Source organism: Pteropus alecto, unplaced genomic scaffold (assembly GCF_000325575.1).
Source record: "Pteropus alecto unplaced genomic scaffold, ASM32557v1 scaffold24, whole genome shotgun sequence".
Lineage (NCBI taxonomy): Eukaryota > Metazoa > Chordata > Mammalia > Chiroptera > Pteropodidae > Pteropus > Pteropus alecto.
In genome coordinates this window covers 1074495-1091893 of record NW_006439192.1, presented here as the reverse complement: position 1 = coordinate 1091893, position 17399 = coordinate 1074495, and the positions used below count along the sequence as shown (strand labels likewise).

At 33.0% G+C, this 17399-nt stretch overlaps 1 protein-coding gene across 2 annotated transcripts in view; it reads left to right on the top strand.

Annotated features, from left to right (window-relative positions):
• Positions 1–15987, top strand: part of HOOK3 (hook microtubule tethering protein 3) — a 75204-nt gene extending 59217 nt beyond the window's left edge. The window contains exons 17-23 of one of the 2 annotated variants that reach the window (XM_025049899.1): positions 938–1025; positions 4814–4848; positions 8212–8294; positions 8996–9096; positions 10519–10623; positions 10794–10865; positions 13588–15987. In XM_025049899.1, coding sequence (XP_024905667.1) covers positions 938–1025; positions 4814–4848; positions 8212–8294; positions 8996–9096; positions 10519–10623; positions 10794–10865; positions 13588–13728 — 625 coding nt within the window. In that variant the 3' untranslated portion in view covers positions 13729–15987. The remainder of the gene's footprint in view (positions 1–937; positions 1026–4813; positions 4849–8211; positions 8295–8995; positions 9097–10518; positions 10624–10793; positions 10866–13587) is intronic. The other variant, XM_006916259.2, reaches the window with a different exon arrangement.
• The last annotated feature ends 1412 nt before the right edge of the window (positions 15988–17399 follow it).

Here is a 17399-nt window from a genome sequence, read left to right as displayed (position 1 = left end):
TCTTCCATTCAAACCAGTGTGATCTTTCTAAAATACCATCTGATCATGTTTCTCCCTTCTGGCAATCCTCAGCATTACCCAAGACCTAGGAACCAAACTTGTCTACTGAATGTTGTATCATAGTGACCTAGAGGATTGTCTACTGAATGTTGTATCATAGTGACCTAGACCAAGTTCCAGTTATCAGCATTATTAAAAGCTGGCTGGGTTATTCCAGTTCTAGCCAAATTTTAGGCCAGATTATAGGATAAGTTACAAATTCTTTTGCATTTCACATAAGTTTGTCCCCACCCGCTCTTTTTCCTCTGCTTTCATCTCCATCCAGTCTTACCCTTCACAGTTTATTCTTCAGCAATACCATTGCTGAACTCACTGTACCCTCTCATTTTTCTGCACACCTTGGACATGCTGAATTCTCTGTCTTGAATTCCGTTTTTACCCTTAATCACGTAAGTATTTTATTTATTGTCCTAGTCTCAGTTTAAGTCAGGCCTATCCTTAACTGCTTTACACAATCAGGTACAGTTCTTTGAGCAGTCATCATCCTTTTGTATACATCTGTGCACTATGTTGAAGTATTTATCTCGTATTTTATTTGTTTATATTTTGCCTGCCCACTAATTTCCCTGAGTGCAGAGATCTTTTAACGCTAGTGCTAAGCATAGTGCTGACACATAGTTTGAATAAACATGAAGTGAATTTTAGATAAATAGTTGTAGGTACATCAGTTCGACAAAATGTGTCCACAAAACACTATGTTTGAAATAATCATAGAAATTTCAAGCAATATGAAAATAATCAGAGTGAGCTACTACTACTATAAAACATTAGGTTTTGTTTTGCTACTTATACTGTTTCTCTAACCAATATGATAACCTAAGGAAAAAGGCAGAAATTAAGTCAGAATTTGGAAAATTAATATACATTTGATTTCTAGGCTGGTGAATCAAAGACTCCTGGAAGTACAGTCACAAGTTGAAGAATTGCAAAAATCTTTACAGGACCAAGGATCAAAAGCAGAAGATGTAAGTTTTAATATATACCAACTGTGGTCCAACAGTTTCACAATGTTAACAAAAGCTGTAACTTTATTTTTTTTTTATTTGATGGTCACTATCAAAATAATTTATAATTATATGGATTATATAAAAGAAACAAGTGTTTTCCTTTTTCTAACATTCCTTATAAAAAGGGCCAGGCAGTACTTTATTGTCTCTTTCAGATTTACTCTGCTGGGAATTAGAAGTTTATTTGTAGTTCTTAGCTAAGAATTAATGAGGCTCTATGTTTTACATGTGCTCAATTCAGTATTCAAAGTATAGAATTTTTTCCTGTGGCCAAAAAAAAAAAAAAAAATGCTGGTGGAAACTTAGCGTGTTCAAGTAGAAATTTTTGATGTAAAATTGATATTTAAGAAAATAATATCATCCCTAGAATCCCATCATCTTTAAATTCTGAATTGCTCTTGCAACCCCAATACACACTCAAATATAAGTTCACTGACTGTTTTTATATTTCCTTAGCACTCTGTATATCTGTCTCAGCCCTGCTTGCGGGACTGGCACACTCAGATCTGGAGTATAGTAAATGTGTAGAGCCAGGAACTAGGCATTCCTTCACCTCCTCATACTCACTGTCTATCACAGTGCTTATGTAGCACATAGTACAGTAGTCAGTTTTAGTGACCAATCTTTGCTTCAGCCAGTTGGGTTTCTTTTCTTCTTTATTTTTCTGTTGCCCATGTAATTTGCTATAAACTCTGGCCTTTGAGTATAAGCCTATTGGTTGTTTCCATTGTTAGAGTTATTTTGGGGATCTGCATCAAAACTATGGATAGGTCCAGTTTCATCCACCCTTCAGAGAGTATAAAAAAAAAAAAAGAACCAAAGAAAGGGAGTTAAACTAGTATATTACTTAAACCCTCAGACTAGTAGATATAAAAAGCTCTTCAATGACCTAATTTTATGAGCTTCTTAAACATCAGTGAGCTAATTTTATGAGTTTCTTAAGTATACATGTAGCTTATATTGGCAGCATGCTCTTCTTTCTAAGATCACTGGTTTTAGTTTATCTTTTAATTGAAATGTTGATAGTTCTTAGATTTCCAGATTGATTTCTAGTTCCTAAAATTGTCACCAACATTTAAACAGCATTACTCCCTTGTCAAAATGGAACTAGTTTGAAGTGTTGTGGTTTACTTTTTAAAATGCTTTTATCCAGAATGCTAAATCACAAAGAGGTGAAGCAAAACCACCATTAATGTATTAAAATATTAGTAAGCCTAACTAAGACTATCTTAGAGATGAACCAAAGTGAGTAATATTTCTTAGTTCAGTGAAATCACTAGGTCCCTTAAACTGAGGTAAATGTAAACTTCATTTTGGTCTCTGAAACTCCGAGGACACTTTTTGTTGATTAGTTGTGCTCTGGAGGGGAAAGTCGTGTGGCACACAGGAAGTAAAAACTGAAACATCAGCATCAGCTCAACCTTCATGCTGCAATAACCATTATATTCGATTCAATTATGTTAAAATATGCATTAAAGGAATTCTGTAAAAAATAATTTTGCATAACTTGGTTAGTTATCATTGTAGTAATCAAATCTAATTAAATATGCTGTGTTCCATTACCTTGAGCAAACTTATTTCAGAAGTGAAATGCCAGCCCTGTCAAGTACTATTTGCATAGATTAGTTTATTTGACTGACCAGATGCCAGTGAAATATCTTGCTATAAATTCTTGGAAATTGTCAGAGCTCTTTTCTACATAGAGAAAAGCTTCAGTTAGAAACTTTTCTTATTCTGATGATATGCCTCAAAATGTTTTAGAGAAATAGTGTGGTACAGGATATGTGGTTCTTTACTCCAGCAGATTTTTGATGTTTTTGTCTTCTCTCTTCCACTAACCTACAGTGTTGCAACTCAGGAATATGTAATATGTAGAACAGTCTGTCAAATGGAATTGGTCCCCTCTGAAGAACAACATAATTTCTACCTATTTCTGTTACAAAAGCACAATCCTTTCATGTGACCTTAAGTCAGAGTAGGATGGTTTACACATTTTTATTATTATTCTTATGTTATTTATTTTTAGCATGGAAGCAGAAAAGCATTGTTATATCCAGTCATATGGATAATTTGAGCTAGCCACAGTGTATAAAACTCCAGAGAACAAGACAGGATGAGGAGACCATAGAAGAAAGAAAAATGTACATTTTTGAAAAAAAAAATGCATATCTTTTACTTCTGTTCATGAATTACTAAATCGTTCCTTCTATTGGCTGCTGTGTATGCTTCATACTAATATGTCCTCTCTGTCTCTTGGCATGGTTTCTGCTCAAGGCTATTGTAAGTATGGCTTCCTATTCATTTCTATATATTGAGCAATTTTTCTATTGATGTCTTATCTGCCATCATAGTTGATGATATTAAAATTTTTAATTATGAGAATTTTATGCAAAATGAGTATACCAATATTACTTGCCTTATAGGTTTACATACTTTACAGTTAAGATACTTAAAGGATATCTGTCACTGGAAAGCTACCGAATGTCTCCCTGGCCTCACCTTCCTTAACTATAGACTAAAATTACTCAGTGTTGAGAGGTTAACATGAGACAATTTATATGACAAGCTTTAGTGCAGTGCCTGGCATATTAACCATTCATTAAGTCACTATTATGTATTATTTCAGATAACATATATTTTACTATGTATTAGCTCTACAACATTAATTTTGCGGAGCCTAATCAAAACATAAGTGCAAAATCTAAGTTAAGTTATTTAGAAAGTATTTTCATTTTACCCTCTATACTAAAGAAGAAGCAAGCAATGATCAAAAGTTAGTCGGGTTATTATTATTTTTTTTTATGTTTGGGGAAAGCAGTGATAGAGTACATTGTGGTCCACTGATCTAGTTGTAGTTAACATTTTGAGGAAAAAAGCGAATTTGAAATATTCCAGAGCTGTGTTAGAATGGATTTGAATAAACAGTTATGATGATCATTATTGAATCAGGTGACTGAAAATCAAAGAACTTAGTGTAAGTTTTTTCCACTTATCATTGCTATTGATTGATTGAACAACTTGTTTTATTAGGCTGTATTAATTGGGTTCGACTGACTTAATTATGTAACCATTTGTCTCAAAATGAAATGTTTCATAGAATTCACTAATTATATGTATGTTAAGTTTAATACAAAACCTAGAGGTCCTATATAGAATGCTACACTTCTTTATGATTATTTTTAGGTTAGTTCTAATCTGCTTTTCAGGAGACCTCCCTTTTTTTTAAATACCCAGTCAAAGCTACATTCTCCAGCACATTACATTCTGTGCATATACCATCCTTCATGTTCCCGTACTATCACAGAAATTATTTGCAACCTGTGCACATTTATAAATCACTGATTAAATCAGTATTTATGGAAATTGATCCCAGACTTTATCATGATGCAAGGAAAAGACTATAAAAAGTGTCATAGGGACACTTATTATTGTTAGAGTTCTACCTGCCTATTGAGCCCAGGAATATTAGGTTTCTACATAAGTGGCTTTTTTATTCATTCCCCTAACTATAAATAGAGAATTAAGATATGCAGTTTCTGAGTATTTAATACTGATTCCTGTCACAGGCTGCTCTCTCTCTTATCAAAGAAAAATAAACTTGGGTATATTATGTGTTTTGAGCTCTTCGATCAGAGAGATTACAGAGGACTCACACAGAGCTAGTTACTGCTCTGCTCTTAATTTTTAGAAAATAATTTATTAATAAAAATGTCAAATAATACATTTTTTTTATTTTCCATTTTCAGTCAGTTCTTCTAAAAAAGAAGCTTGAAGAACATCTGTAAGTATAAAAGCTGTTGAGGCTCATTGATATATTATCTAGTGAAACATAACTGTTTTACGTTAGGTGATTATGAGTGTCTGGGCAGTGGCGTGGGTGTCCCTTGAAGGTACAGAACACTGTAAGAGATATTAAAGGTGTCTAACATTTCTTATCCACTCAAGATCCTCAAATCAGAACAGTGACTGCTTTAGAACTGTTTTCAGATGAGATTCCAGGGTTTTATATCTTCATGATAGTACTTATAGTTAAGAGTTTGAGACACTCAAGATCAGGAGTCAGAAACCTTTTTTGTAAAGGGCCAGATAGTAATTACTTTAGGCTTTGCAAGCCATGGTGTGTGTCATAACCACTTACCTCTGTAGTTGTAGTTTAAAGGCAGGCAGCCTTAGATAGTACATAAACTAATATTGTGACTGTGTGCCAATAAAACTTTATATATAAAAACAAGTAGCGGGCTGAATTTGGCCCACAGGCTATAGTTTGCTCTCTCTAGAGTATGGCCAACTGAGTCATCCTTTTTAAGTAAAATTTTTAAAGTATTCTGTAGCTTATAAGTAGCAGATTTTCAAATATTTCCTTGAATTACAGACATCTGAACATGACTTTTTAATCTAAATAATGAAATAAATTTTAAAATATTACATTTGTTTTCTCATGAAGAAGAAATCTTAACCCATCTTTATCTTTAGCTGAGGTTGACAGTGTTAGGAATATTTCATACTTTTTCTCCCACCCAGTAACAAATTTAATCATTCCTATCTAGCAAAACTCTCTCCTTACAAACACTGAGTATAGGGTGGCCATGAATTGCTAGTCTGTTGGAATGTTATAATGTTACATTATGGTAAACCAAATATCTTCAGTACTGCAGAAATAATTTTGACTTGTTCTACAAAGATTGAAAAGAAGTTCTATAGTCTGACAGTTTACGTCATGTTAATTTTTTTCTTTTTTCAAATGTGGGGAATGAGATATTCCTCGCAATCGACCCTTGCTGGCAGGTCTAAAGTGGGCAGGTTTTTAATGTATTAGAACAGAAAATGTTACCTTCTCACTATTATGAGATTACCTAGAGTCAGAATTTAGTACTGAATTCTGTCCTTTTTTTCATTTCCCATTACTTTACTGCAAAAAATAGAATACCTGTTGTTTCATAAAACAGTCTGACCATTTTTGTGTTCAGTCATTTACATGATAAAGTCGTCATCAAAAAGAATTATCAGTGTAGATTAGGCCTGTATTCATTTCTTGTGGATGCTATAACAAATTACCATAAACTGGGTGGCTAAAAACAATAGGATTTTATTCTTCTTGAGGCCAGGAGTCTGAAATCAAGGTGTCAGCGGGATTGGTTCCTCCTGGAAGTTTTAAGGGAGAATCTGTTCCATGCCCCCCTCTAGCTCCTGGTACCTTCCAGCAATCCTTGGTGTTCCTTGGCTTGTAGATGCATTGCTCCAGTCTCTATCTTCATCTTCACATGGCATTCTTCTCTCCGTGTGCCTGTGTCTTCTCATGGCCTTCTTATAAGGACACCAGTCATTGGATTTAGGGCCCAACCTGATCCAGTATGACTTCATCTTAACTAATCACATCTGTAAAAACCCTACTTCCAAATGTCACAGTCATAGGTACCAGGGATTAGGACTTCACCATATCTTTTTGGGAGATACAGGTCAACCCACAGCAGGGTCCATAGGCATTTCCAATGATGATCTTTTGCATGCAGACTTAAAACGACGATGGAAATCATTGTCGTTTACACACACCAAATGTGTAAAATTTAAGAATCAGACATATATATTGCCAAACATGTTTGGCAGTGTTGTAATTGTCATCCACTGCAGTTTACTTAGTAAACTTGAACATGCACATATTGTGTGACCCTCAGTTTTTCTCCCCTGTATATACCCTAGATTCCTAGAGATGCTGCTGTCCATGTGTACCAGGAGACATATACAAGTATGGACAAACATTGTTTGTAATCACAGAGAAGTAGAAGCAATACAAATACTACCAATTGTAAAATGATAGATAGAATGAAGTATATTTAAACAATAGAACACTGTACAGCGGTAAAAATGTGTAAACTAGGGCTAACAACAACATAGATGAATCTCAAGAACAGAATGTTAAGTAAAAGATGGAAGTCACAGAACAATACATACAGTATAAGTAATGTATAAAGTAAAAATTGGGCAAAATTAAGCAATATATTATTTAGGAATACATACAAAAACCCATTGCAAAAATCATGAAAATGATTAAAATTCTGAATTTTGGTTACCTATAGGAAGGGGATAGGGACACGTGGTTCTGGGATTTCTCTTTCTTAATCTGTTTCTTCACTGGGCTTCGTTTTTCTTATTCTTTAAGCCTTATCTGTTTATTTGTGTGTGTGTGTGTGTATGTGTGTCACGCTCAAAGAAATTGTTGAAAAAGGAGAATGTATTAATGTATTATGCATTGAAAAGATGAGAAAGAAAAAATAAAGTGCTTTTTTTCTGTATTTCTCAATTTTGGCAGCCTTTTTTCCCTCTCATATTACAGAGTGCAACACTAAATATTACATAGGGAGAATTACATATTTTATATGAACACCAAGAAAAAACTTCATTATTTTTTTTTACATTTGTATTAGAATATAACTTAAATACAGTAAAGTACACAAATCCTCAGTTACTAAGTCTATAACTTGATGAATGTTTTCCTACATATATAGGTAACCCAGGTCAACATATAGAATATTTCCAGCAACCCACCAGGATTCTTTATTCTCCCTTCTAATTGATTGATAACATCCTCAAAGTAGCCACTGTGCTGATCTTGATCGCTTTCATTCATTTTGACACTTTCTGAACTTCATATAAATGTAAATCATTCAGAATTGCCCTGTTGTGTCTGACTTCCTATGTTCAGCATTCTGTGATATATCTATCCAGGCAGTTGCATGTATTATTAATTTATTCTTTTTTATTGGTATAGTGTCCTTTCTGTTCTTATTCTTAGAATTTCACTTTTTTGCAATAAGATTCTGCATTATGAAACCTCTGCAAAGTTTTTCACTTTTATAATATCCTTATTCCCAGGAAAAATATAAAGATCATTAAGTTCTTTATACCTCTTGTGCAGGTTTATGTAAAAGAAATGACTACCATTTCAAGCTCTGAAATTTTTGTCTCTATTTTTTAGTTATTTAAACAATATTTTAAGTTCATGTTGGATTCATCTTTTCATCTTTGTTTCATTGCAGTGGGTGCTATATGTAAGTGTATTCCAAGAATAAGAACTTAGATTTTTCATTTGACAGGGAAAAAAATCCAAACAGTAGTAGGTGACACAGTGCTACATATTTTGTTACAGAGAAAAACTGCATGAAGCCAATAATGAATTGCAGAAGAAGAGAGCCATTATTGAAGATCTTGAACCAAGATTTAACAACAGCTGTGAGTTTTTCCTAATTAGCATAGTTTTCAATTGGTTAACCATACAGTACCCTGGTGTTAATGAGTTTATATAGAATTGTTTATTTTAGAACTAGACCCTCCTACCTATTCTAGCAATTAAAGAATTTGCTTTATTTACAAAAATATATATATAATCTTTATAATATTCCTTAAATTTTTCTAATAGTTCTGAATTTTTTCTTAACTATGGATGCAAATAATGAATATTTTAAAAAATTAATTTTATAGTGTAGTTGAATATAAGTTAGCCAGACTTTTACTTCTGTTGATATTTACACATATAGATAGCTTGACTTCTTTTAATTCTTTTGTGTGAAGGTGGGAGCAAAACACAGACTTTTACTTTTTTTATTGTAATAAAATATAAAAATGACCATTGTAACCAATGTTTAGGTATACAATTCACTGGCATATTATTCGGCTGTATGTATAGGCCACATTTTCTTTATCCATTCATCCATCAATGGATACCTTTTAATTTAAGCACATCCATACCAGAGTTTTTGTTTATATGAGAAGTTTTTTGTTTAAAAAAAAAATTTACATATGAATTGTTTAAAAAGAAAACTATAGGAATAGATCAAACAATCTCTCAAAACTATTACCTATTATTTTGTTAGTTGAAATATTTTTAAAGTTGTTATAGTCTAAAAAAATTTTTTTAACTGTCTCATCTACAGCCTTAAAAATTGAAGAATTACAAGAAGCTTTACGGAAGAAAGAAGAGGAAATGAAACAAATGGAAGAACGATATAAAAAATACTTAGAGAAAGCCAAAAGTGTAAGTACGCATTCTTGAGCATCTCACTCCACTTTCTGATCACTTCTCAAAAGTGCAAGTACAGTGTGCATCGATGGTATAGTGGCGAGCATAGCTGTCTTCCAAAAGTGCAGGTACAGTGACTTCTCATGTAGAGAGCTGTCAGGAGAAGAGTAAGAAGTACCAAGAGGAAAATGTACCTTTATGTAGGAAATAAGTGGCAATCACCACCTTATACCAGTAACCCAAATTAGCTACATTAATGGTAGGACAACCATTTTGTCCCTCCTGATGGAACATCATTGCCAATGATACTTAACTTAAATCTAAGCAATCTTCTAGACCTAACTTCAGTTCCTAGGGAAAATGAGATAATTGGAACAAGTTAAATAACACTTTTGGGAAATCATCAGATAAATGCTGAATTTGGGATAAAAATCAGTATTATGAAAAACAAAAATAGGCATCAGAGCACAAGAGACTGTTATAATTTTTAAAAGCCTAAAGGGACCTATGGACCAAATGCAATGCATTAATTGTTGGGTCCTGGATTAGGAGCAGAAAGGGTAGTTGGAAAAGACATTTTGGAAACACCTGTGGAAATTGAATTTAGACTGAATAGTGATGATTTGTAGAATTATTAATTTTCTTACAGATGATAATGGTATTGTGATTATGTAGGAGAATGTCCTTAGACAGGAGATGCATGCTGTCTTTAAGGATTACGTGTCATCATGTCTACAGATTGCTTTAAAATAGCCTCCGAAGCAATTAAGCACTGTGTGTGTGTGTGTGTGTGTGTGTGTGTGTGTGTGTGTGAGAGAAATCAAATGTGGCAATGTGGCAATTAGTGAATCTGAGGTAAAAATGGGTTTTTGTTGTTCTGCCTTTTCAAGTTTTCTATAAGATTGGTAGTTTTTGATAGTAAAAGTATTGGGCCAAAAAGCAAAAAAGACCTTTCCTAGACCTCAAGTTGGCCAGCTAGAATTACATCACATGATAATGGTATTGTGATTAATACCAGTTTCCTGTGCCTAAACTGAGCCACTGGCAGAAGAGGAAATGGGCCACATGATAGGCTTCTAAACCAATGGGACCCACTTCCTAAGTATATGTCTGGTCAGAGGCAAAGGGTTAGCTGAACCATATCAGAAGAAAGGAAAAGGGTAGACAACTATCAGTAATGTCTGCTGTAGTATCATTTATTAATTTTAAGCCAGAATTACTTCTTATAATTGATTCTTCTGCATAATTTAAAAGTTTTATATAATTAAAAGTTGTAACTATTGAATATTATTTCATACATTCAAAATTTAAAGTATCCTTGTAAGATAGCTTTTGACTCTCACAAAGATTATCCTTTTTTTTAAATAAGTGCTTCTTTAGATGTTACATTCTTTAAATTTGAGACTTTAAAGTTTTTTCTTTTATTATTTTTTGCAGGTTATCCGTACTTTAGATCCTAAACAGAATCAAGGAGCAGCACCAGAGATACAAGCTCTTAAAAATCAGCTCCAGGAACGGGAACGACTGTTCCATTCATTAGAGGTATTTCGCTATACTATACAATAAGATATTTGATTTTTGATTTTCTTTGTTTTTCTAGAAGCCTTGCTATATGCAGCTCTGTCCATTAATTTTGACAGTTAATTGTGACTATGTTATTGATATTGAGTTGTTTTTCATCTCTATGTGTTTATATGTGCTCGTTTTTTTAGAAAGAATATGAGAAAACTAAGAGTCAACGAGAAATGGAGGAGAAATATATTGTTAGTGCCTGGTACAATATGGTAAGAAAATAACACTTCAAAATGTATATTGTAAAGTTCAGTGAATATATAGTCTTTATTATTACACTCTTTTCTGTAGAAGTAATTCTACCAAATGAATCTGAAAGTAATTGCTATCCTAACACACACTAACAAAACGTTAATGCTGACCTTAGGACTGAAAAGCAGATAATAAGAACCACTATGAACAGTATTAGAATATTTTCAACACATCATTATCCCTAGAGAACAGGAAGATAAATGACAGTTCGATTTCTGTCTCTCAGAACTTCTTTCTTCTACTGCATCTATTATTTAGATATTTTAATAATTCAGATATTTTAATAATATCTGAATAACAGATGCAGTAGCTTTTGTTTTGTGGGACTATTTCATTACCTTTGCAAGAGTGGTACTTACACTGAGTATACTTTATCTCATAGGGTTTGGGAAATGTTTACAGTTGTTAGACCCTGAACAACTGGAGGTTTTGAAATTGGATTTTTCAACACAAAAAACTTTAGATGTATTGCAGGGGAAAACAAATGCTATCATCATTCTGGTTTCAATAAGATTTTCTGGATATATGAATAGCTGTGGATTTTTAAGAATGCTGTACTTTTTTCAGTAATTTTTCCTAGACATTTTGTCTTTTTTTATCTTTTTCCCAGTGAGACCACTTCTGCCTTTTCAAAATGTTAGTGTCTCAAGGCAGGAAATCAAACCAGATTCCTTTCACCAACCCCCTCTCACCCTGTAGCTGTGTATTGACACAATACCATTGTTTCTGTTTTACAGGTATAATTGATACTGTGTCTTAAAGTTTAGTGTCCCAGACTTCCTAATAATGTGACTTGATCTTTGTCAGAAATTCATACAATTTCATGACATATCCACATTGGTATTTGCCTTGGTAAAATTTTTTTCACTATTTTTTAAGAAAAGAGAAAATTATATTGGGTTTAGAATACTGTTATTGTTAACAAATTTAGGTTTCTTGTAAATTAAAAAATTTTAAATAGGACAAAAGCTATATATTTAAGAAAGTTTTCTGGGAACTAGTCCTGACTCCACCTATTCTGTTTCTTCTTTGCCCTCCTTAAAGATTAGTAATAGCTATCTTGGAGCTCTGCCCTTTAATCCTTATTAGTAATTTCATATTCTTGATTGATTTTTATGACTTCACATATTATGTTTCCTATGGAACTAAATTTATCCTATGATATAGTATTAAGGAATAGTCCTAAATTTCAGCTCTCTGGAGAGCGAAGGAATAACTCCGTGTAGACACATACAAGTTATGTTCAGATAAGATAGCCAGTAATAGCTTCATATATACATTCAGGAAGTTCTGCATCTCAGACAACTGAAAAGGAAGTGAAGATTGTGAGTGCTGGGAAAAGGTATTAAGTATCTCAGAGAATGGCCTTGTGATGGATACTTAGGTCTTAAAAAGTGTATGAAGAATTTGAATAAGTTGCTTAGAATATGAAAGTAAAAATATAGTATGTTTTAAATAAAATATAATTGTTAATATATGTAGTCAAATTAATAAATAAAGATTACCAATAGATATTTGTCAATTCTATTCAAGTCCTTAAATGTTTTCATTTCAAATTGAGGGAAAAACCTGTTCTGGATTTTCTCATTGGTAAATGGAGGAACGTTATTTATTTAGGTATATGTGATAGACTGCAATTCTATTAAAAATGCAAAGCCATGACCAGTGTTTTCCCTAGAAGTTAACTAGTGATAGGACAGTTTATGTTTTAGTCTTCTGTCTTCTGTGCCAGTTTGCAGGTTCATTCCAGAAAAGCCGTTGTGTCTTTTCACATAACTCAACTTATCTGCCGGACTCTTCCTGGCTCCCAGCTGCTCATTTCTTCCTTGTTACCACCTTCCACTTCCTTCCATCAGTTTACTTCTATCCAGTCACTGCTAAGGTTAAACAGTGCTGTCAGTTCTCAATGTTTCTCTGGGTAGGATTCTGCTGTGGCTTATTAGATGAGTACCAAAACCACTTTTTTCCTGACCTCATAGGCTTGTCATTGTTGTAATTGCTCCTTCTTTAGAGAGCACGCCCGAGGTTTCCTCCCTCTTGTTAAGGTGCTCTGGGCCCAGGAACCGTGGCTCCTCTCCCCTCCAAGCTGGTAGGCCATCCTCCTGTCTTCAAGAAAAACCCGTGCTCTCTCTGTTGGGCCCTTTGTTTTGGGGCTTTAAGGAACTTTTCTTAATTTGTTTGAGAATAGAAGTCTGCCTGAAGAAAAGAAAAACAGCATGGTGGTATGTATTATACTTAGTCTGCCTTTCCACTTAAGAAACAGGAAGTGCATTTATGGTTTTCCATTCTACATATGGCCTGTGATTTCCACAACTCCTTGAATCAATCAACTGCTACCAATCAATCGCACTTTTTTCCTTGGAAAAATCACCTCATATATTTGTTTGGAAAGGGAATGTATGATTGAGAATGGGTAACATATTCCAAAAATCTGTTTCTATTATCTATGTTTTGGTTATCGTAAATTCAGAAAATTAAGCCTTAATTTTTCCAAAGGAAGATTTGTACCTAATTGTTGGAACTAAAATGTCTCCATAAGGTTTTAATCTATAATGAGCAGAATTAACATTCCTAATTGTGCCTTATGATGCAATGTAACAAATTCTGCATGATGGAATTTTCTTTTGTGAGAGTATGTTCCATTATTTTTTCATTAATTACTCTTTTTTCTGTGTTATGTAGGGAATGACTCTGCATAAAAAGGCGGCTGAAGATAGACTCGCTAGTACAGGTTCAGGGCAGTCGTTTCTGGCTAGGCAGAGGCAAGCAACCAGCACAAGAAGATCTTACCCAGGCCACGTTCAACCAGCCACGGCAAGGTAGAAAATTCTTGCCATTAGAATATAAAACACCCTGCGTTCAAAACATACTTCTGTTATACATAACACCATTTCAGGAAATTCAGCCAGCTTATTTTTTGTTTCTATTTTATGTTACTATTTAGTTGTTTCTCATTTGAGGACTTTCTCCTGTATCTGTAATGTTTTAGTTTCTTGGTCTTTTATTTTGTAGTTTTTTCAGTTCCTTTTAATGTGCCAAAAATTTTTTAAATGCCCAATTAAAAGTGTTGTATGATAGTGTAGTACTTTTCTTTGTATGAAAACATCCTTTCCCCAATGGTGTAGGCTTTGTAATGAATTAGATTTTTTGCCAATAATTGATATACAGTTTATATTCTTTATTGTGCCTCTGTGTTATCATGCTTTATAAGAATGTCTTTGTTTAAAGGGAATTAATCTTTTTATGATGTATTAATCTGTGTTTTCAATTGTTTTCAAATGCAATTCAAATGACTTGCATACCTACTATATAAAATGAATGGTTGGCAAGTGCACTTTTTGCAAAGACATAAATACATTGGCAGAGGTGCTGATCAGATCTTACCTAAGGCACGTGATAGAATTATTTAAAGAGGAAAAATTCGTTATTACATTGTTTTATAGGAAATTAAATTTGTTTGAAGATTTGGAAACCATTTTTAAAACATAAATATAGAATTTTATTATTTTCTGCTATCTTGTTGCTGGTAGAAGTGAATGCATTGGTTAGGTTATTGGGGAGAGATTACAAGAGAAAAAAAATCAGTCAGTGCATTAATTTTTTTCTCATTTGGGAATGTCACAGTAACTGAGGATCAAATTCTGGCAGTGTGGCTGATATTTATAGTTTTAATTACCTTCCACATCTAAAAGATTTATTTTTCATACACTTATAAGGAATAGGTAGCCTTACCTTTTAGGCAACTTCTTGTTGACTTGCAACTCATTTGTTTTACTTATTAATATAAACCCTTCTATTTCTCAATAATTCCTAATACTTAACATCTTAATATCAGTCATTAAGATCAATAAGTGACTTCTTATATGTGATGTTGTAGCAGGTCTTTTACATTTTTTTCTTAATTCTATGTATTAGTCCAAGAATTTGCTACTGAAAAGATTCTCTTGGGTATTTGGTTGCCCCAAAGTGCTTAGATTTGTTAATAGATTGTAAACCGTGTTTATTTACCTTGATGAATGGCTGTCAAGTAATAATGATTGTAAAGCACTTTGACTATATAAGGTGCTATATAAATGTAAAATATCATTTATTTGAAAATGAAATGCCTCTGCCCAGACTTTCCCTATTGACTTAAGTATTTGGTCCCCAATTATATTTAAGTACCCCTCGAGCCTTTTTCTTGCATCATAGCCCATTTTTTAAAAGCAAAAAATTACTGAAATAAGGTAGATTTTGTTTTTATTTTTAGATAGGTCACTTAATAAGATAATTTCATTTCACGTACTTGCTATTTGGAAGTTCAGGTTTCATTTAGTTCTGTACATGAACAAATTAGTAACTTTAAATCAAGCTAAATGTAATTGAGAATTTTTAGAAACTATTCAAATGCTTAATTTTAAATCCTTCTTTTTTTATAAGAAAATTGACCTAAAAATTAGTAGTGTTTTTATTTGTCCTCAGAAATCATACTTGAAGGAAGTATTAGAATATACACAGAAATGACTCCATGCACTGTGCTAAATTTTACATTAAATACAGAAGTCTAAGCGCAGTGTGAATGCTTCTGCCTGATAAGACCATAAAGCAGGAAGAATTAGTAATAATGGAGAGAACCACATGCATGAGTAGAATGTATTGTGGGGCTTCAGAAGGCTAAGCAGACCTCATCAACAATAAAAGATTAAAAACTATTTAAAATGGTTCTTACCCCCAGCCCCTCATTTCTCAAATAGCATAAGGATTCAACTGTTTTAAAACAGGATGTGAACACTAACTTTGGTAAAATTTAAATTATTGGAAATTATACCTACAGAATAAGGTAAATAAACATAAAAGATTCTATGAACTATTCATTAAAGGGTTACATCTCATGAGATTAGAGGTTTTTAATATTAGTTCTCTATTTACTGCCTCAGCCCTGGTCCCCTTCCTACCTACCTACTCAGATATAGGTCTCTAAATGGTTGAAAAGGTTTTAAAGGAAGTTTATATATTTTTCATCAGCATCTGTTTCATGCTATTCTTTTGACACAAGTATAACTTTCATTCTCCTTTACTGTTCCATTAAAGTTTAGTGCATCACTTTTACTACATAGAAGAAATTATTTCTAAAAAAAAATATATTAGAAGTAAAACGTAGCTGTAACAGTGACAACCCTGTTTCCCTTGCCTAGCTTTGGACAGGATTTATGAAATTTCTGTTTCCAGTAATGATTAATAATTTCTCAGGAGGTTCATGATGATGCATGGTATGTCAGAAGTTAAGACATTGGGTGCTTTATCTAAATGTGAGCTCTTCTGTGCTATATTTTTACAAACTCCTTATATACAGTAGCTTCATGCAGCTATAGTTCATTTAGACAGGGGAGCAAGTCCTGGTCTCAGCAGTGGAGTAAGAACAGTGTTATTCATTAGGTTGGGGTGAGCCATCAGCCTAGAGTCCGAATTCTTATAAACAAAAGTTTATTTTCTGTTTTCCTTCTAACCAGGGTAAGAAAATACAAAGACTGACTAAGGAACATTAAAGCATAACATTTATGTTTTGCATTGTGTTTTTAAGAAATTCACAATGGGAAAAACAAATCCAGCAAATATTAGGGTTGACCACATCTAGAGAGAGAATAAATAATACAGCTGTACTTAAAAACTTGCAAACATTTGATATCTGATATCATTTGTCTAATAACTTGACAATAACTAAGAAAAAGAAGTCCCTAAAGGACCAATGTACTGAAATTGATCAAGGTTGAATTATTTCTATTAGATAGCCAGCCCTAGCCTGGCAAAAATTGTCTTAATAGGATGATTAAATTATAATAAGGAAATATCATCTGTAATTTTTTCGAGTTTTTACTTTATTTATATAATAAAAGGTCAGTTGTACAAAATTAAGCTGAATGTTATTCAATCAGAAACATCAGCCTATATGTTATATTTCATTAGTTTTCACAAAGGCATGAAAATCCATGCGTAAATGGATCAGCAATTAGTGATAAGTGAAAGATGAGTTAAATTGAAGAAAAGACACATTTTATTTATGAACTGCTTTATTTGCATTTTTTTTCAATAACAGTTTTGTTCATTCTTGTTAATGAAATGAAATATTGAGTGTCTTTTCCTCTCAGATAAGCATTCATCTTTTAAAGATAATACCATACTAAAAACTTGAAAATCTTTATCCCATTATAAGAATTATCTTGGAAAAACAATCTAAATTTTTTAAATTATCTTATCTCTGCATTTCGTCTCCAGTTGTCTAGATCTCAGACTCCAGGAATGTTACAGTTATCCTCAGTTGGAACCTGTGAGATTTATCTGAAAAAGCATCCACAAACCACAGGTAGTATAAACCTAGCTAGTTCACAGACCTGTAGATCAGAACATCTGTGATCCTAAAGTAAGAGGAAAGTACCTGGCATCTTGTTTTGGCTAAGAGCAAAATAACAACCTCAAGACAAAATGCTTTTTGTTGTCTATTCATTAAACTATGGAAG